At 34.1% G+C, this 22,584-nt stretch overlaps 1 protein-coding gene across 1 annotated transcript in view; it reads left to right on the top strand.

Annotated features, from left to right (window-relative positions):
* Positions 1-22,584, top strand: part of LOC149774970 (neural proliferation differentiation and control protein 1-like) — a 49,910-nt gene that overhangs the window by 5,105 nt on the left and 22,221 nt on the right. Inside the window, exons 2-4 of the mRNA XM_089944612.1 lie at positions 5,511-5,603; positions 12,843-13,046; positions 14,944-15,010. Coding sequence (XP_089800738.1) covers positions 5,511-5,603; positions 12,843-13,046; positions 14,944-15,010 — 364 coding nt within the window. The remainder of the gene's footprint in view (positions 1-5,510; positions 5,604-12,842; positions 13,047-14,943; positions 15,011-22,584) is intronic.

Here is a 22,584-nt window from a genome sequence, read left to right as displayed (position 1 = left end):
AAGTGTTGACTAAAGTACATGTAACAGTAAGATTAATGTTATATTATTATTGTCTCTAAAAGCTGATGTTTGCAGGAAATAGACTCAACAATATGATGATAGAGTTTTGGGCATCACACATCTGTCGAGTTCTTCTCTTTGATCATTACAGCCGGACACTTGTCAAGATCATAACAGGGTCAGCATAGGCTAAAAATAAATTCTGTGCATTAACAGACACACAGAAATTAAGCTTGAACAAAACAGCGTACCAAACAAAGACCGAAAAATCAGGTGACAGCACATTTATCACCTCCTTAACAAAGAAGGCATCTCATCCACACATCAAAATTTTCGTCTACATAATTCAAATGCATACAGTTAGCAACATCCAAAGAAATAATTACCAAACATTAACATGTCATCAAAAAAATGGAGACGTATTATCTTAGAAAAAGTCAGTTATTCTACTCAACGACATCGGGTGAGGTGGGGAGGGGTGGACTTGGCGAACAACTTTATGTAGAAAAGACTCGAATAAAACAGTTTTATGTTGCTAAGACTTGAATAAACAAGTCATAACCGATAAGGAGGTTATTCAGTAGCATTGGGAAAATGAATGGGAAGAAAATTATGTATGTACCAAATTTTAAATGACACTTTTGAATGGTTTTACAATGTTCATGACAACAATACCTTCTTGCATATTACGCTTACACCAAGATCAAGAACAGTTAATGCATGTTCTGTTGAAATAAGTCTATTCTTAGGACAAGAACAACCTTTTAATAATTAATGTTACTTTTAAATGAAGATATTAAATGCTTTGAAGTATGTAGCTTTCTTACTACATACATTACATATACTTCTCACAAAAAAATTATCCCCCCTCTAGAAAGGCCACCCTTCTTTTAAGGCCATTTTCCCAGTGCAGAAGGGGTGACTGTATAAGAGGGGTGCTACTGTACCTAATTTGTAAATGTACCTGAAAATTTGTAATTTTTGGTTCCACATTTGCTGAGGCTTTTGTATTGGTATTACCCTTCTGTGCTTAACTACCGCTCCAGTGGTCTAGTGGTTAGAGCGTCCACCTCGGATGCTGAGGTCGTGAGTTTGATCCCCAGCTGATTCATACCAAAGACTTACAAAAATGGTACTAATAGCTGCCTCGCTTGACGCTCAGCATTAAGAGGTTAGTGTTAGGACTGGTCGGCCCAGTGTCAGGATAATGTGACTGGGTGGAACATCGTGCTACATGTCTGCAGCATGATGCCCCAGTGCTAGACATCACTATAAACTGCCACATAGCAGATATCGTAGCGATATGACTGAAAAATTGTTAAAGCTACGTTAAAAATCCAAATAACATCACATCTATGCTTAACTGGTTTTCTCTCAGATTGATTATTTATAAAATTTTAAAAAATTATTTGAGAAAACTATGCTATAAAATTGCCATGTGCAACTTCATATAGGGTGCATGCTATATAGCAATTTTTAAATGCCCCTGTACGATATAACCAGATAAAACCCAGCTGTTTGCCAGATTGACCTGCAAGTCTTAGGTTGTACACATCTACTTTATGATTTCAGCCAAAAGCAGTATTTTTTTCATTGTAAAAATCTAATAATTGACAACAAACAGACATGCTCCTTGAAAATATGTTTGAATTAAAATTTATTTCAGGTAAAGTCGGATGGGGACGTTTTGTTTGATCTGTTCCCAAAATAGAATTGATGAGAGAAATTCTTATATTTACATATTATTCTTTATTTCCCCAAGTTATAACATGATTCAGTGTCAGACTCATTTATTTTAATTTGTAATTAAATAATATTCTTAGTTCCTTCACTTTCCCATATATTTTCATTGCCGTTTTAAAATCAAATTGGGATTTTTTTTAAATATGACAACTAGTGTTCATAGGTACAGCAATTCATATACATGATTGCAAATTTATGGCTTACGATTTGTTTACTTGCTCATGTAAACATTGTGTATTTGTTGGATGTTATTTCTTTTGACAGTTTTTTTTAAATTATATCAAAACGGTGTGATGTAACAAAACAACCTTGACCTTACAACACTTCTTGAAATCCACAATATAGCATTGTCCCATATGTTTCTGACAGTACGTTTTTGAAAAATCACTAAATCTTTTATCATGTCATATTTATGCTTTGCTTTAAATAAATTGTGTATTTACCTTATTTCATGTGCACAATGAACAATAAACAGGCACTCCACCAAAGAGATACTTTTAAGACATAGCGATGTCTGCTGTTGTTACATTTTGGCAGTTTCTCTTGAGGTTTTCAAACTGATTTTGTAAAGAAAACAGCAATTACAGTTACAATCTTAAAAACATATTTAGAAAGTGCTTTTTCTGATTCTTTTCTTAAGACACAAATTGTTATTTACATATAGATGCTTTAATTTTTGAATTCATGTTGGTGAATTTTCATCAACATGAGATGATATTTTCAGGATTATACAGCATATAACAAGGGAATATTTTATGCACACTTTGAGCATGCAAAATACAAAAATGAACCCATCTTGGTGATATCTTTTAAAAAACAAACTGACAGGAAGCATTCAAACTTATGTACCAGCCACCATTTTGTAATAATAGTCTTTGGTTGCTTTTTGCAAAATCTTGACCTTGTGTTATTTCATAATGGAATTTGTTTGTGTGTGTGGTTTTAATTTTTAATGTAACTTTTAAAAAATTTCAGTCATATCACTACGTTGTCTGCATTGTTGCAGTTTATAGTGATGTCTAGCACTGGGGCATCATACGGCAGACATGTAGCATGATGTCTCACCCAGTCACATTAGTTAAGCCAACCTGCTCCAACACTCACCTCCTAATGTTGAGCACAAAGCGAGGCAGCTGTTTGTACCATTTTTATAAGTCTTTGGTATGACTTGGCATGGTTTTCAAACTTTTAACTTCCCGCATCCGAGGCAGATGCTTTAACCACTATGCCGCCCAAGAGGTCATGATTCAATTTGCATATTTCATATATATGGTTGTATGGAAATGTTTTGTGAATATACATTCAGCTTTAGGAATAAATACACTTTTACTATGTTCAAGGTACTTCTGAAGCCTTTTTGTGCTTTTAGATTGCACACACACACACACACACATGCCCCCAACATTTATGCCTGAAAAACCATATTCTTGTGTCAAACACAAGTTGACATTTAAAACTGGTAGTATATATTCATTTCATTGATCTTGTACATGTATACATTGATCTGAAAGAAAACAGTTTTATAAATAACAACGAACACTTTAAAATTTAGTTTTAAGATATTTTGGTCAATTTTAATATTTTAAAAATAAATTAGTCACCCCGCACCCCCTGAACATAAATAAATTGCAACAACAACCGTATGTGGTAATACCTGATCATCATCAAGATATGACATCTCAGGTGATCTCAGTCTGGGTCAGGTTTTAATCATTAAATGGGTGATCTATGAATACAAAGATAAAAACTTGAGGTAGGCTGTTACAACAGATTGGACAGACCCAAGGGATTTGGGTCATGTGGACCTTCTGTTTATTGCAGTTTTCCACTAATTTTTCATTACACTAAGTCAGGATTTCCTGGGTGTAAATTTTGGATGTTGAGGCAATAAATCTTGGCTATTTCACAAAAGGATTAAGATGTGCTTCTCAGACCTCTATTTGACTGGCTCAGCTGTGTGCTTTAGCACCTTTAGGCTGTTTGAAGCTTAACTGATTATACCTCGCTTTGTTCAATAAAGAAACTATCAACAGCACTGTGTCCCCTTTTGAATTAACCTAGCTTGCCCACTTTTATTTATTTTCAAACCAAAGAAACAGTCTATAAAGTTCACACAGTAATTTTATAAGTTCACACAGTAATTTTACTTAAGTAATTTGTTTATTTGACAGATGAGACAAATCAAACACAATTTGATATAGTATCTGTGATACCACATGACCATTGTCTGGCTGTGCCATATATGCCCAGGTCAAAAACCTTTGAACTGCCAGTTAAATTCCTGACAAACATGACGTATGTACGTTCATACCTTACTATTTTTGGGCACCATATAGTTATCATAGTACAAAGGTGTAAAAGCTAATGCATCCATCCATCCATATACGCACACACACACACACACACACATGCAAAAACACACAAACATATGATCTGACATAGTGCCAATAAGTTTTTGAGCATGTATATACAGAGGGTCCAATTAACTCAACATAAACATCTCTAGTTTATAATTGATGTATCACATGTTGCTGGTTTTATGTCCCTCTCACTCTTCCATCCATACTTTTGCATCAGTGACATAAACATTCATTTTAATTCAGGACACACAAACACATATGAAGACTAATTTTGAAGCATGTATGTATCATATGATGGTTCATTGTGACCTACTTGTTTATTATTGCTTTTGAATAACTGTTTCCAGATTACACAATTCATCCAGTTGCCACATATGCCTCTTGAGATGAAATGACATCAAAAACATAGTAACATAAACCCACCTGTTAGAGTTTTTTCAACATTTCTCAGAAATACTGACTGTCGCTTCAGAAGTGGCATATCTTGTGTCAGTCCCTGCCCAAAAGCCACTTAAGTTTGTGAAAATGTTCTGGTGTGACTCAGATTATCTTGGCGTATGTACATTGTAACTATTAAGCAAATAATGTTTTCCTGTAGCATTGGTTTTAAAAGTACAGTAGACAGGTAATTTTTTTTTTTGGTGTTTTAAAAAACAAACATTTTACAAACTGTAGATATTATAATGATTAGTATATATAATGTACTATGTGCTTCAAACTACTGGGCAAAACCAGCTTAATTAGATTCAAAAATCAATTGAGGCAGTGTGTATTTGTTGGTATTTTTACCATGGGCTGGAACATTACTAGGGTTGGCAGTGAGAAACAGGAACAGTTAGCAGACCTGAAACATATATTGTGGGGTGGGGGTGGCAGGGCTGCCTTATACACAAGGGAACCTATTATACAGGTGTATATGCATCCAGTAAGGACCAACTGTGTTATATGTGTAGCACTATTACTGCAGTAAGAATAATCAAAAATTAAATTAATGAGATCAAGGGGTGGGGAGAATAAACAAACACCAGCAAAATGCATAGTAGTACTGTTACTATCAGTCAGTTTATGTAACAATCAGGATATAGATAACCCATGCTAAATAAAATTAACCATTGGTGTGTAAGAACATTAATTTTGATCAGGAAGCTCTAAGTTTTCAGAAACTTGACTGAATTAATTTTACCTGTTTGTTAACTTGGCTGAACTATTGCATTGTGTCAGGGACATTTAATTAAGAGAAAAAATGAGAGCAAGGATATAATTATGTTATATTCAAATTTGTATTCTAAATAAGCAATCTTTTATGGGGCTTCCCTATTCTGAGGAAAATTTCAGCCAAATTTTTGCAACAATATACATGTAATATTTATTCAGTAGGTTTTCATTTCTAATTATGTCATCTTTCAGATCCTGATAAAGAAAATGAAATCTATGATCGGTTGCTGTCCTACATGGAACAGATAAGAACTGCAGAAAATGAAGATAAAAGAGATGGCACAAGTAAGAATTAGTTATTTTCTCCCTTGTACAGTATGGCACAAGTGATAATTAGTTATTGCTTCCCCTGTACAGCATGGCTTAAATAATAATTAGTTACTCACTCCCGTAAAGTATGGCACAAGTGATAATTAGTTATTGCCTCCCCTGTACAGTATGGCTTAATTAATAATTAGTTATTCACTCCCTGTAAAGTATGGCACAAGTAATAATTAGTTATTGCCTCCCCTGTACAGTATGGCTCAACTAATAATTAGTTATTCACTCCCTGTAAAGTATGGCACAAGTAATAATTAGTTATTGCCTCCCCTGTACAGTATGGCTCAACTAATAATTAGTTATTTACTCCCTGTAAAGTATGGCACAAGTAATAATTAGTTATTGCCTCCCCTGTACAGTATGGCACAAGTAATAATTAGTTATTGCCTCCCCTGTACAGTATGGCTTAATTAATAATTAGTTATTCACTCCCTGTAAAGTATGGCACAAGTAATAATTAGTTATTGCCTCCCCTGTACAGTATGGCTCAACTAATAATTAGTTATTCACTCCCTGTAAAGTATGGCACAAGTAATAATTAGTTATTGCCTCCCCTGTACAGTATGGTTCAACTAATAATTAGTTATTCACTCCCTGTAAAGTATGGCACAAGTAATAATTAGTTATTGCCTCCCCTGTACAGTATGGCACAAGTAATAATTAGTTATTCACTCCCTGTAAAGTATGGCACAAGTAATAATTAGTTATTCACTCAGTGTAAAGTATGGCACAAGTAATAATTAGTTATTCACTCCCTGTAAAGTATGGCACAAGTAATAATTAGTTATTCACTCCCTGTAAAGTATGACACAAGTAATAATTAGTTATTGCCTCCCCTGTACAGTACGGCTCAACTAATAATTAGTTATTCACTCCCTGTAAAGTATGGCACAAGTAATAATTAGTTATTGTCCCGTCTGTACTATAAGTACCATGAGATGAAGTAACAATTTTCAGACACCAATGGCATCAGCAATTTTTTAATTTTTAGTGTGTTTGTGTGTGATTTGGATTTTTAACTTAGCTTTAACAATTTTTCAGTCATATTGCTATGATGTCTGCAGTGTGGCAGTTTATAGTGATGTCTAGCACTGAGGCATCATGCCCAAGACATGTAGCACAATGTCCCTCTCAGTCACATTAGCCTGACACCAGGCCGACCAGTCCTAACACTAACCACTTAATGTTGAGATTCTAGCGAGGCAGCTGCTAGTACCATTTTTATAAATTTTTGGTATGACTTGGTCAGGGTTTGATTTCATGACCGCCCCACATCTGAGGCAGACGTTCTAACCACTTGGCTACCAGAGTGGTCTTTAAGTTTTATTTTCAGTGGTTTATATGTTAAATAATGGGAGAAGATACGTAAGTATATGGTCACAGATAATACACAATCAGACCACACTCTGGACTTTTTGTCAGTGCTTGCTAAACTCATTGGAAATTCTTTGATTGTTGACATAACACATATACATATACTTTTTTGTACAGATGATCAAGTTTTAATATTAGATTAATGTGCATTTAGGTGATAGAGACATATTGCAAAGGGATACACTCTTAAGCAAACAGCATAGAAATGCATTTTTTCTGTTAATTTATGTATCCGAGACATCTTCAAAACTAATGATTATTGGTATAAGAAAATACATTGTTCTCCTTTTCACTGATAACTGGCTTAAAATTGCACTTGTCTGTTTGAGCTAGAGTCCTTATAAAAAGTCTTTTTGAGCTAGAGTCTTAAAAAAAAGAATCAGTTGCCATTCCACACAGTCATTAATAACTACAACCAGATGTGTGGAATTTTCAATCCCTGCATTAAGTGATCCATTTGCAGAAACCATTAACGGATAATACCCATACAGCCACAATAGCGAGGTCAGTTTAATTCTTTTGAAAATTTAGTTGGGGGACATTAAGGTAGAATGTTTTTAGAAATGGTCATGTTTGTCTTGTGCTTTATTAAAGTAGCCTTTGAAAGATCTTACAGATTAGTGAAAGTGAACTGCCAACATTGTTTTATTAAGGTGGAGCTTAGCAGACAAGTTATATGGTATGAACAACAGAGCTGACAGGAATCTGTTGTGGTCCAGCTTTGCAGTTTATTGGTGTCAGGGAACACTGCTTAAACATTTATTTAATTACTTTGACAGATCTTATTGATTTTATGTCAGTTAGGCCTCTTGCAGTTAGGATACACTTATCCTCACTTACAAGTCATGTTTAACTGCAAACAGCATGTACATGTAAACAGATCTGCTTTTGCATAATGGACAGGTATCTTTGGGTCTATGCAGTTTGTTAGGAGTAATCGGCAGTGCAAACAACATAGATCCTAATTTGCTTATGCATTATGTGATGATAGATCAGGGTCTGTGCTGTTGAACTGGATTTATAAGCAAGTATAGAAGGTACCATTATAGCAGCAGTGGTTAAATTTTATATTGGGACCCTTTTCCAAATAACCATTCCTCCAATTTTAATAAAAATTGCTTGGTTGAAAGGTTGAATTTTAGGTGCATTATTGGTTTAAATGACTTTCCCATGGATACAATGAGAATGATTTTCAAGTTTGGCCTGGGCAAGTATTAAACCTATGTCACTATGAAATGATCATGTCAACTGAGTAAATGTGGCTTTCCCAAGCTGAGAACTTCAGAAGTGCACATTAAGTCATTAAGTCATTTTGAAGCTTGAATGAGTCATTTGAACATTCGTTTGTTGAATTGTTGTTGGTATAGGTATTATATATCAATGATACATGTGCCTGTAACATCTTTTGGTTATGTGTGCATGGTCGAGACGGTATAGGAGTCATTGTTTACAGGCAAGGTGATGCCATTTACCAATGGACATGGGTTCAGATCCCCATAGAGTATGAATTAATCTCTAACTTCTCTCATTTAATTATATAGGCATATATATATATATATATATATATATATATATATATATATATATATATATATATATATATATATATATATGTGTGTGTGTGTGTGTGTGTGTGTGCTTTTCTTTTCCGTTAACATTACATTGTTAGAATCATTCAGTATTTTACACTATTGCACTCGTGTGTGCCCAGTAGTGTATTAGAAACTACTTTGTAAACAAATCATGTACACTCATGTAGCAGACGCATTATGTTTTGATTGATTAAATTTGTTTCTGAATGAACTAAAGCAGATGTATCATGGACTGCCACATACCAGATGCTTTGCCACATTCCGCTTTAACTTTCTTGATTCATTGTTTCGGATTTAGGCTAGCGATAAAATTTAGCTGGTAGTAAGAATGTCAAAAAAATATACTTACAGTTTTGCATCCTGAGTTTGCTCAAAATGTACTTTCTTAGTTCTGCAAATCTAATTACATGAGCCATGTCATAGGTTCTCAAGCTTGATTACACATTTCAAAATTGCACTATAATTTCTATTATTTTCCAAATGCAGTTACATCCTCCTTACTGCACTCAGAATGAAATAAACATTATATTCCATGGTGTCTTTTTAATAATTACAGTTAAAAGACTTCATATTTTTCCCACATCGTAATTTCAAACATTCAATGACAGAACAGAAACACACTTGCAGATGTCAAGACGCTCCTCCTTAGCTGCTGAAATCTGATGTACTTCATGTGGAATTGGCACAGATAAATCTAGTTCCTAATCACAAAATTTCGTGGAATCAACAAAAATACCTGTATCTATTCATTCCAGATCAAATGGAAAAGTTGTTGCAATCCGCATTCATGCAAGATATGACTCCAAATTTCAATTTTAAGTGGACCAAAATGCCATTTTCTTTTGAGTTAGTTGCGTATTTATAATGTTGTGTAATGATGAATATAATGATGAATCTGCGCTTGTGTGTTTAGTTTAGAATACAGCACACATTCATTTACTTTGTTTCTTGTAGTGTATTTTTGTTTATATAGTTAAGCCTTTAGGTAGAATAAGTAAATGAGCATAGATTAAAAAGGTTACTTCAACTGAATGTAAAAATATGAACTCGTTTTGTCTGATGGATATCCTACACTCCAAAGGTCATACAGTATTTCCATCTGAAAAACTCAGTCATACTTTCCTCTACAAATGCAGTGACCTATATAAATATATATATATATATATATATATATATATATATATATATATATATATATATATATATATATATATATCATGAATCTTAATTTGTTAGACCTTTCATGTCCACACAAAAACTTAATACACATTCATGAACTGAATCAGAAGATGTATCTACTATGACAGCTCTGGTGGCCTAGTGGTTAAAGTATCCATCTCGGATGCGAAAGATCGTGGGTTCAATCCCCGGCCAAGTCGTACCAGAGACTTACAAAAATGGTACTAACAGCTGCGTTGCTTGGTGTCAAGCATTAAGAAATTAATGTTAGGACTGGTTGGCCTGCTGTCAGGATAATGTGACTGGGTGGGACATCATGTTACATGTCTGCGGCATGATGCCCCAATGCTAGACATCACTATAACTGCCACATTGCAGACATCGTAGTGATATGACTGAAAAACTGTTAAAGCCACGTTAAAAATCCAAATCACATATGTATTTACCAAAAAAATTTGACATGTATGGAAACAGCTGAGCAAACTGTATACAGTGTGCATAATATTCATTGATAGTACCAATAAAACTTGGCTTTTATTTTGCAACATTGTTTAAATTATGTTTATATTGTTTATATGGTTGACTACCTCCTGACACCTGTGTCCAGTTTGATTGAAAAGGTTTCCCTTTTACTTACATTTAGCACTGACTTTATTGTCAGATTCTTGCCACAATCACCACAAAAAGGATGGTTTATTTCTTTCTCTCTATATTATGATTCACATAAAATACATGCAAGCCTATCATACAGTAGTCTGAGTGATAGTAATAGCGGATACCAAATGAAGAATCAGTTGTTTTCATGTCAGTTATTTGGATCATACAAAGCTATTTCAGCAGAGTCTTGTAGATTCAATACATGTGTTGAGGGTTCACTTACAGAACACAAATCCATCTGATGGCTTGGGAAATGCGTCATTTATATTATACAAATCCATCTAATGACTTGGGAAATGTGTCATTTATATTACACAAACCCATCTAATGGCTTGGGAAATATGACATTTATATTACACAAAGCCATCTGATGGCTTGGGAATTGTGTCATTTATATTACACAAATACATCTGATTGCTTGGGAATTGTGTCATTAATATTACACAAAGCCATCTGATGGCTTGGGAATTGTGTCATTTATATTACACAAATACATCTGATTGCTTGGGAATTGTGTCATTAGTATTACACAAAGCCATCTGATGGCATGGGAAATGTGTCATTAGTATTACACAAAGCCATCTGATTTGGATTTCTCATATTTAACAGTGCCAATCATACTCAACAATCAGCAGTAGAACATGTTTATTTGATAGATAGTTGCCTGTAAAAAATAAAGTTAACTACTGAAAGGAATAATAATGTGGGAAAATTGTCATCATTCCAAGTCTATTCTCTCTGACACTCACTTTGTGTCTCAGTCCAGAAATTATTAGCAATTTCCAACGGGTTGTGTGGACTACCATTCCAACCCTGCCTTGATTTTATGTGTTGCTATAGTCATGCATCTTTGGCATTTCTACAGTTCTCTCTCTCTCTCTCTGTCTCTCTCTCTCTCTCTCAAAAGCATGCAAGTAATTTTAAATTGACTTTTCAGTTGACTTTTAGCTAATATAAAATTAGTATACCATTACATTCTATTTTCAATATATTGAGACTGACTGTACTCTTTTAGTTCCTAATTGCATTTATCTCTTTAACTATTTTTTACTCCTTCTCTCTGTTATTCTTGCGATTGTACAATCAGGGCTAATTTATTATATAAATGCATACATTTAGCTGTAGCTCAGTCCGTAAGCACACTTTTCAGTACCCAGTCATAATGTATCATTTCTCTTTCTCCTTCTACTTATAACCTATGTCTTTTTTTATTTTGTTTAAATATCAGTGGAAAAGTATTACTATATGTGTAACTAAGAATATCTTCATTTGGTCTTTAATATCATTGTGTCAGCTTCGGACAGACATCGTTGTCAAGAGAGCCCTGTTTTGAAAAACATGCAAGTCAGGCTTATGAAGAAAACCATCTTGTACCAAAAAAATTTGATCGTGCAGTTCTTTTCAAATATTGGCTGCATATGAACCTTCCTCGTCCAGTATATGTTAGGGTTTATGAAGCTTATTGGAGGCAACAAATTGCATGTATTGTCAAATTATGAATACAGATTTACTTGTCTTAAGCTTCTTCTATTTCTTTCTTTAACAAAAGAATTTGATGATTTGATTCATGACATTTTCATTTGATGTTTACATGATTACAAGATCGCTAGTACGTGATATTTTACTTTTGTGATGATGAAATGACGAGAATCTACACATACTGCTACATCTAGCAATGACCCATGTTCTTCCCATATGTTGAATAATGCACATTATCGGAAACAATCCAGAGAAACTTCATGCTGAACAATGGTAGAAATATGGTGATCATTTGCAGTGCGGGGGTTTCCCCAGTGACATCATATGGACTTGAGTCCTGGAAACTGGGAAGTTATACATGGTCATGGGGAATATTACATGTATATTTAAACTTGAATATCTCAATAAATGTTGATCACATTGGGTTGATGTTTTCATATATTGTGTGTATGATGATTCTGAATAATTCAGGTCAATCTTGAATATTAATGAAATAAAGTATTTATATCATTTTGTTATTGGACAAACATCGTGCATTAATACTTTTCTATCACTGTTTGCTCATAAGGATATTGCACACAGAAAGTCAGTCTCAAGTCCAAGGTGAAGAACTAAAGTCAGAATGATTCATTGTATCACCTAGGGGTGAAAGACTGAGATTCAAAAATCCCCTTGGTGTAAGAATTGGGGGTCAGACAGTGAAAAAACAAACTTTGGCATCAAAACTGGGTCAGATTAAAATTTGAGGGGATCCTGAAAAACAAATGAGGGTAAAGGAAAGCAGTGCTATTAAGGATAAAGAGTTATGTCGTTGAAAAGAGATGACTGCTTTGAATAGGACAAAACTATTGGTATCTTTTTTAGGCTATTATAATAATTTTGTATGCATTTATAACCATTATGCTCTGATGTTTATTTTCAGATTTAGAGGTCGCTGCCGATTTAGATACAGAAGAAAAACAAGATAGGAAACTGACAGAAAAAGAAACAATTAAAGATACAGCTACACCTATCAGTAGTTCACCGATGTCGTCAAGTAAAATACTCCTCCATCCCACCCCTGCACATCATATTTTGGAAGAAAAGAAAGATGTACCTCTCGCTAACAGGGATTTCTGGTTTGTTGGTATGTTTGGATTGAAGGGGAATTTAATTCCTAGTAATACAAACTTGCAGGATGCAGATTATCTGGAAGCTGATTATTGTGATTGTTAGGGGAGTTGAACATTGCCAGAATTATTGTATTGCAGTATATTATGATGAAAGACATTGTATTACAACACATGTTACAAATAAATTAGGAAGATATGAAAAATGTAGGAATAAATGTTAGAGTGAACTGAGATCAAAGATTCATGTAATTAATTTATTATTAAATCTCTTTAAATAAACACTGATTGGGAAATATCTTTACTTGTGCATGAATCCTAGCTACATCAAACAGGTTTTGGTTTAAATTGCGCGTTCTCATTTGGCATTAATGATGGGATGATGTAGGCAAATGTGGGTAGTTCATCATACCACATACAGACTTCACCTCTGCATTACATTTCAAATTAATGAAAAGATTATTGATTCGTTTCAATCTTTTGTGGAGAATTTTAGTCCAGAATTGCTGCCCAGTCATTGATTTTGCCTTTTTATTCAGCAGTCGGTGGGATATATCCTGTAGTTAACCTATTTTCTCACTATGGACATATTTTTCTCAAAATCTTGTTGGACAACAGCTAATGAAAAAGACAAAAGCTTGAAACAAGGATTAAGAAAAGCTAAATTGGAAATTTATTTGTGTACTATTTATAAAAATAACCACAAGATCGATTTATTGGAATGTACCTTGGTACATGCACTGTGTGATCCATACCACAATACCACACTATGCAGATGCATCAATAAAACTGCACATCCAGTTGTTTGCTTGTATTGACTCCAGTCCAGTTCACCTGAAATTTGCATTTTAAATCACCAGTTTATTAAAATTCGCTATCCAGATGATTGATTTTCCAGTACAAAATTATTGTCTCCTGGTGTGTCTGGATAATTGGAATCTTTACTGCACTAAACTGTTCTTAACGAAACTTTATGTTTTAGGAGGTACTGTATATACTTATAGACTGAGTCCAGTTACAGACTGCACAGACCTAGATCAGCTGTTGCATAATGCGAGGCAGATCTGGTTCTTTGCAAATACATCATTTGTCTCAGATGAATATTTTCTTATCATTTTAGTCAGTTTGGATGATCTTTACAATTAGATGCATACATTCAAGCAGAATTCTTTGCTACTTGCACCATTTCTTCAAACATATAATTTCAGGGCATTCATGTCCAGTTGACACATTTATCGTTTACAGTTTAATTATTATTTTTTATATTACTTTTTTAAGAATTTTTATCCATATATTTTGTATCTAGTAAGAGTACATGTTGTCTTTTCTTAGGAAGGTTTTATCTAAAATGAAGATTTCAGTAACTTTTATTTTTACAAATTTTCTTTTTTTTCATTAAGTATATTTTCTTGTCACTGTAGGCAGAATTGTGTTAATGTGCCATTAAACCAACAGGGCAAGCAATATTTAAAGGCTAACTAAAATATTAATTGCCAGCAAATCTGCCTTCATACATGCTTATATTGATATCATTAATAATATTTGGTAATATATCACTAATTTAAGCAAAAAATGCTTTTGTTCAAACTAAGTTTAATGCGTATACATAGCTGAGCTTATAATGTAATAACCAGATAATGTAATAACCAGTGCTGCAACCCACCACCACCTACAGTTTCTTAACACAAAGGGTTCATATGGCCATTTCTGTTGAAAATTTATTGAAAAGATAGTGTTTGTGGGACTACTTTCTCTTCCATGGTATATCAGGGGCAATCATAGATCCCATTAAAAGCCAATGGACATATATAAAGTATACATGTAGTATGTGATATTGTCTATCATCATCAGTATAGATAATGTTCTTCATATATGTATACATTGTACAGTTAATTATTTTCCCCCTCTTTTCAGTTATTGTTGCTGGTTGCAGTGTAGTTGCCCTTGTTGGCATAATAATGGCGGGAGTCTGCTGGTACAAGTATGTATATTGGTGAAGACCATGTCCCGCTTGCATAAAACTTATCAACTTGAGTACATACTCAACTCAGAACTTTGTTGCTTTGCAAAAGTTTGTTAATTTAGATTTACAGTCAGGGTCTTGTTTTTAAGCCTTAGAGCTTGTTTCATAATGTAGCTTTGGTGAGTTTGACCGAATGTAATTTACAAATAATCAGACTACAGAATTTGAGCTAAGTGTTTACTCAATGTTGTGGTGTTTTGTGAAAGCCTGACCTTTTACTTTGTGTCAGACATTATTATGCATTTCCAGAAAACTCCAAAACCCCAAATGAGTTAATTTTATAACAATATCCTTTATTTTACCTTAATTAATGTTATATTTCTTTCTTTTCTTCCCTTGTACAGGGGATATAAACTTATCCCATGCACCCCATTATTGACAGGTTAGTGCTAACAGAGATGAAACTTGATTCATGTCAAGATTGGATGGCCAGTGGTTTTGCACTACCCAGAAATACCTGGCCTGTATGGATTTTAAGATAAAATTTTTAATCTTGCTGGGTCATGTTCTCCACTCCCCCATCCCCACCCCAGTCTTTCTGGGTTTTGTTAGTAAATTAATAAACTCCCAACAGACTTTGTTTTATGGTGGACAGACATGCTGGTGATAGAGGTGCGTGTGGAAAGGGACAAAATGGGAGTAGAGGAATCTGACCCAGTAAAAATCGACTTGGCTAGGTACTTCTTTTCCAAGTACTTGGCCTGTGGATGCTGTGTTAAATAGTGATGTGATTTCAAAATAGTACATATGGGCCCCAGTGACCCAAACCATATCAAAAAGGTAAGTCATTTAATAAATGCAAGGATTGCAAATACCCTTACCTGCCTGTATCTTGATTATTTAAGAAGTTCAAATACATATCTTTATCACAAGCACATGCATCATGGATTTATTAATATCTGGAATAAATTTTCACTTTTTCAGCATTATATGCTTCAAATTGGTCATTGTAGAGACAAAGCACAGCACATAGTTCAACTGTTTTCTTATTGGCTAATACAGTGAAACTCCACAAAAACGGAAACCTCAGTATATCAGAATCCCCTCAAAACTGAAATTTCCGTTTAGTCCTGAATTTTTACTGCTTTTTCCCATTAAACCAGAACCTCTCAACTATGAATGCTGAAACAGATTTAGATCCCAGATCTGTTTTACATAAATTAGAAACTCACTTCAAATTTGGAAATATATTTTAGCTGCTAAATTCCTGACACACACTGGAACAGATTAATTATGGTTAGCAAGTATTGCAGTGGGCTGATGTGTGAGACAAAGACCCAAAATATAGGGCTGACAGTAGGCTAATCTGAAGTCTTTGTACCATACAAAAGACCCAGTTTATAAAAGGTGAACTAAAGTCTTTGTACCATACAAAAGACCCAGTTTATAAAAGGTGAACTAAAGTCTTTGTACCATACAAAAGACCCAGTTTGTAAAAGGTGAACTAAAGTCTTTGTACCATACAAAAGACCCAGTTTATAAAAGGTGAACTAAAGTCTTTGTACCATACAAAAGACCCAGATTATAAAAGGTGAACTAAAGTCTTTGTACCATACAAAAGACCCAGTTTATAAAAGGTGAACTAAAGTCTTTGTACCATACAAAAGACCCAGTTTGTAAAAGGTGAACTAAAGTCTTTGTACCATACAAAAGACCCAGTTTGTAAAAGGTGAACTAAAGTCTTTGTACCATACAAAAGACCCAGTTTGTAAAAGGTGAACTAAAGTCTTTGTACCATACAAAAGACCCAGTTTGTAAAAGGTGAACTAAAGTCTTTGTACCATACAAAAGACCCAGTTTGTAAAAGGTGAACTAAAGTCTTTGTACCATACAAAAGACCCAGTTTGTAAAAGGTGAACTAAAGTCTTTGTACCATACAAAAGACCCAGTTTATAAAAGGTGAACTAAAGTCTTTGTACCATACAAAAGACCCAGTTTATAAAAGGTGAACTAAAGTCTTTGTACCATACAAAAGACCCAGTTTGTAAAAGGTGAACTAAAGTCTTTGTACCATGCAAAAGACCCAGTTTGTAAAAGGTGAACTAAAGTCTTTGTACCATGCAAAAGACCCAGTTTGTAAAAGGTGAACTAAAGTCTTTGTACCATACAAAAGACCCAGTTTGTAAAAGGTGAACTAAAGTCTTTGTACCATACAAAAGACCCAGTTTGTAAAAGGTGAACTAAAGTCTTTGTACCATACAAAAGACCCAGTTTGTAAAAGGTGAACTAAAGTCTTTGTACCATACAAAAGACCCAGTTTGTAAAAGGTGAACTAAAGTCTTTGTACCATACAAAAGACCCAGTTTGTAAAAGGTGAACTAAAGTCTTTGTACCATACAAAAGACCCAGTTTGTAAAAGGTGAACTAAAGTCTTTGTACCATACAAAAGACCCAGTTTATAAAAGGTGAACTAAAGTCTTTGTACCATACAAAAGACCCAGTTTGTAAAAGGTGAACTAAAGTCTTTGTACCATACAAAAGACCCAGTTTGTAAAAGGTGAACTAAAGTCTTTGTACCATACAAAAGACCCAGTTTATAAAAGGTGAACTAATATTAATTAAATTCTTGTTGGTAAGCCATTTTAGAAAGACCATGTTTATTTGCAAATTATCTCAGATATTGGTTCTATTCATTTGTATACATGATCAATGGAATGTTGTTTGCATGGTTTTGTTAAAATTAAATATCAGAGCTTTATTAACCATGCATGTGGCCTCGCTTTTAATGACTTGCTGATGGAGACAAACAAAGTAGTATTCTAACAGCATAGCCTGAAGTTTTAGATGTTATACAGAGATTTAAAAAAAAACACTTCATGAATGCTAAGGATGTGCTTAATTTGGCTTTGGCATAGGAAATGGAGTCATTAACTCGAGCCACATTACTGGTGGTTAAAAAAAGATGAAAGGAAATAAAAACAGATATTGATCCATACCTTCTTTGATTTTCAGAAAGAATTTATTATTAAACTAATTTTTCATCAAATACATGTTTTTAAAAAGAAAACTTTTCTCAGTTTTGTGCACTCATATACAGATACTACGGCCCTTATAATTATATTCTCTTCTTCCCCTCATCTCTCTCTCTCATCACTTAATTACATTATCTTTTTCCCCCATCTCTCTCTCTCTCTCTCTCTCTCTTATCACATATTTACATTCTCTTCTCCCCCCCATATCTCTCTTATCACATAATTACATTCTTTTCTACCCCCCCCCCCCCAATTTCTCTCTCTCTCTCATCATATAATTACAACTAAAACCTTCCTCGTTTTCCCGCTGCTTCTCACTGGCATTGTGATGCAAGACCAACTAGAAGTAATGGTTTGTTCATATTTTAAGTTCATTGGCATACAGGTTATATACTTGCTTAAGATTTTATGACAAATTATTATTATGTACACTACTGTGATATGTAACATTCCATATTACTGTATGTCTTGTTTTTCTTTCTCAGAGGCACATTTTTCTGCCTATGTTAAGTGACATTCATCTACAAAATCGCATGAAGATTTTCACTGAAAGACATCTTTTGGTGCCTAGTTTGTTTGAACTGAAAATGGCGCCAATGTGACATTCAGTATGACTGTGGCATCCATATTGAAAATCTTGGGGTTTTTTTTGCATCCAGTATGTAATGGGTAACCTTTTGAAAATCTTGTTAGTTTGACCTCCAATATGACCATGGTAGCCTTTTGAAAACCTTGCTTTTACAACTTCTAATTGGAAAGTAATATCAACATGGAATTTTCACCAGATGACATTTTATCATGTCTAGTCAGACATCCATTATAGCCTATACAGTGGCTATCACGATAATTTTCTTATCACTACTTCTGAAAGGATGGTTTATCAACATGGAGTTTTCTCTTGAAGACTTCTTATGATGCCAAGTTTGTCCAAATGAAAAAGATGCTGTTTTGATTACCAATATAGCTGTTAAGCACCCAGTTTGAAAATCTTCTAATCACTGCTCCAATTACACAGAAAGTCATATTCACATAGGATTTTCACCAGAAGACTTACGAGGACTCTTACACAGAAAGTCATATTTACATAGGGTTTTCACCAGAAGACTTCTTACGAGGACCAGTTAGTCCAGCATAAAAATGGTGCCAACTTAGACATACAAACTTTCCATCACAGCAGCTGTCTTGTAAATCTTCTTACCACTACTCCTCCTGAATGGATGGTTATATCAACATTGGGTTTTAACTAAATCTTCTTATGATGTCTAGTTGGCCCTAAATGATAAATGGCACCAATGGGACATCCAGTTTGGCCACCATGGCAGCCCTATTTAAAATTTTGTCATCGTTACTCCTATTGAATGGAAAGTCATATTATTATGGGTTCGTAAGAAGACTTCTCTATTGCTGCCATTTTAAAAATATTTGTTGCAGCTACTATTCCATTTTAATGAAGGATGGTATCAACATTGGGTTTTTGCTAAAAGACATTTTATGATATCTATTTTGTCCTGAATGAAACTACCAAACTGACAACCAATATTGCCACCATCATAAACATTTTTGTATATCTTCTTATGAATGGAAAGTTTGTGACATGTGGTTTTCACCAGAAGACTAATAAAGAAGTCTAAATGATAATAATCCCACTTGGACAAAAGGTATAGCCATGACATTGGCCATCTGGAAAATACTGTTACAGCAGTTCCTCCAATAAAATGGTCATATCAGCATAGGGTTTTCACTAAAAGAATTTGTATGGTAACTAAGTTTTTATAAAGGAAAATGGTACTGATCTAAAATCCAGTATGGCCACCACAGATGCCATGATGAGAATCTTATCGCTACTACTCCAGAACAGAAAGTCATATCAGCATGGTTTTGGACCAGAATTTTTTTAATGATATATAGTTGATATTTAACTGAAAATTGTGCTCATCTTTCATCCAATATGATCATCACAGTGAATATACTGTCACTGATACTTCCCCAACATGGAAAGACTTGTCAGCATTGGGTTTATACCATAAGACTTACTGTGATATATATAGTTGTTTCAAAATGAAAATGGTACTTATCTGATATCCAATATGGCCACCAACACATCCATCCTGAACATCTTGTTATAGCTACTCCTCCTAAATGAAAGTAATTTGACATAGCATTTTCAGTGTCGGTCCTAAATAAAAATGATGCCAATCTTACCTTTGATATGGTTGCCATGGCAGCCATCATGATAATCTTGTTACTAATGCTTCACCCAAATGGATAGTCTTATTGATATTTTGCTTTTGCTAGTTAGTCCTGAATGAAAATTATATTCTGCAGCCATTATGATCATCATGTCTTGAAAATCTTATTGCCACTACTTCTTCAGAATTGATGGTGATTTCAAGATATTGTTTTCACTTAAAGACTTTGTGCCATTTAGTGGGACCTAAATGTAAATGGTGCCCATCATATATCCAATATGACTGCAGCAAAGTCCACCTTAAAATCTCGTTATCACTAACGCTTGAATGAATGGTCATGTTGCCATGGGATTTTCACCAAAAGTCTTGTAAAGATGGCTTAGTTTGTACTGTATCAAAAATATGGCCACCACAATGGTAATTTTAATTTATTATAGCTCAGAAATGGTTGAACAATTAGTAGTTAAAGAAATGGTCCTATCTTGATTTCCTGAAAATTCTTTTTAGAGAGTAGATCATCATTCCCTTCAAAGTACTCTTGGTTTGTCTGTAAGCATAAAGAGATTTAATTTTACTGATACAGTATAAATATGTTCAGGAATGAATTTTAACTGTTTTATAAAGGAAGTTTGTCAGTTTGAATTTAACTTTAAAGGAGCCATTTGATATGTAAAGAGTGTATATGCGTTTGGAATTTTGACCAAGTGGCAACTATTTACTGTGAACTATCATTGTAGTCTATGTATTTGGACTTTTCTTAAGAAATGCATCAGAAAAAAGGGCAGTTTTCATTATTATAGCACATTCATTCCATTCCTCTGTCTTCGGGATTTAATTTTTTTAAATATGTTTGGGTAGGACTTTTCAAGATAACAGTGTTTCTCATCAGAACTGAATTTGACAATTAGCCCTTAAGTTAAAACTAGTGTTTCATTTATCTACTTAGCAAATATATGGAATTGGGTCATGTAAGTTGTTAAGAGATCCTGTTTGTAATAGCTTCCATGCTCATAGATCAAAACATGATTTCAGATTTGCTAGTATTTTTTATGCATATCAAGCAACTATGAGATCTTATCCATTTGTCAAAGGAGATGTTGGAATACTTTTTATTAATGCACATGACTGCATTTTGTGGACATTTATTATACATATTTGCATTACAATTGTGTTATTACAATATTATATAGTCCAGTCATGATATCACGATTCTGAATACAATATCTGCATTGTGCTGGACTGGTTTAGTGGTTTAGCATAATGGTGTGAGCTCAGTTCCCACCATTTATGCACAGTGAAATCCCATTAAACCTGACACTTTTTCCTATCCTTTTTTATGTGTTTAAAGTAAGGCAGGGTATATTATGTTAAGACATCTATCCATCTGTCACCAGTTATTTTTCTGTGCAATTAATCAAATTATCTACCACCAACAGTTATCAAACTTTGTGGATGGCTTGTATTTGAAATTAGGAAGAACCTTATCAGTTTGGAGGTTAAAAGGTCAGAGGTCATGGTAAATGTTACCTAAAGATGAAAAATGGTTTCTGCTTAATCTGTTTTTTTGTACTATCATTATCAAACTTTGTGGATAGCTTGCATTTTGAGCATGGAAGAATCAAGTCCGTTTTAAGGTCAGAGATCAAGGTCATGAGGGGAAAAAAATAAAAGTGGGTTCTGCACATTGAGATTTCTCCGCCATCAACAATCACCAAAACCTTGTTTGATAGTTGACACTTACGGTAAGAAAGAACAATGTTGGTTTCAGCATAAAAAGGTGAAAGGTTAGTGTCACTGTGACTGAAAGAGGAAAATGCCAAACTTCATGCACTGCTTGCACTAAGGGAGAACCATTTTTGGTCAAAGGTTAAGGTCACTATGACTGAAACCATTAATATGGTTTATGTACACTAACATCATAACTACATCACATACTTGGACCATATCTTGTAGATGTCTTTTGCTATTGGTAAGGATGAAGCCTATTGATTTCGGTTCAGATAGTCAAAGGTCAAAGTCATTGACTGAAGGAAGAAAGTGGTTTCTACAGAAAAACTTGTTATTTGCATAGCAGCTGTTAAACACAGATTGAACTTTCGGTGTGCCTTTCATGGCATTTTCATTCAGGTTGGTAAATTGGGAATCCAGATTGATGATTAGCATAATGCAGGCAACTCAGAACCTGTGACCTGGCTTTATCTGCTTATTTACATCATTGGGTGTGGCCTTAAAATAGCATAACTGGTCTGTGACCTTTAGGAAGTTGCACAAGTCTGCTTTAAAGAATGTGAGAAAATTCATTTGCAGAAATTACAGATACCAAGACATTCCAGTAAATGCGGATTTTAGATTAACAAAGTTTTTCTGCACA

Source organism: Sinohyriopsis cumingii, unplaced genomic scaffold (genome assembly GCF_028554795.1).
Source record: "Sinohyriopsis cumingii isolate HCF-2022 unplaced genomic scaffold, ASM2855479v2 utg000066l, whole genome shotgun sequence".
NCBI lineage: Eukaryota > Metazoa > Mollusca > Bivalvia > Unionida > Unionidae > Sinohyriopsis > Sinohyriopsis cumingii.
This window is presented reverse-complemented; position numbering and strand designations above follow the sequence as displayed.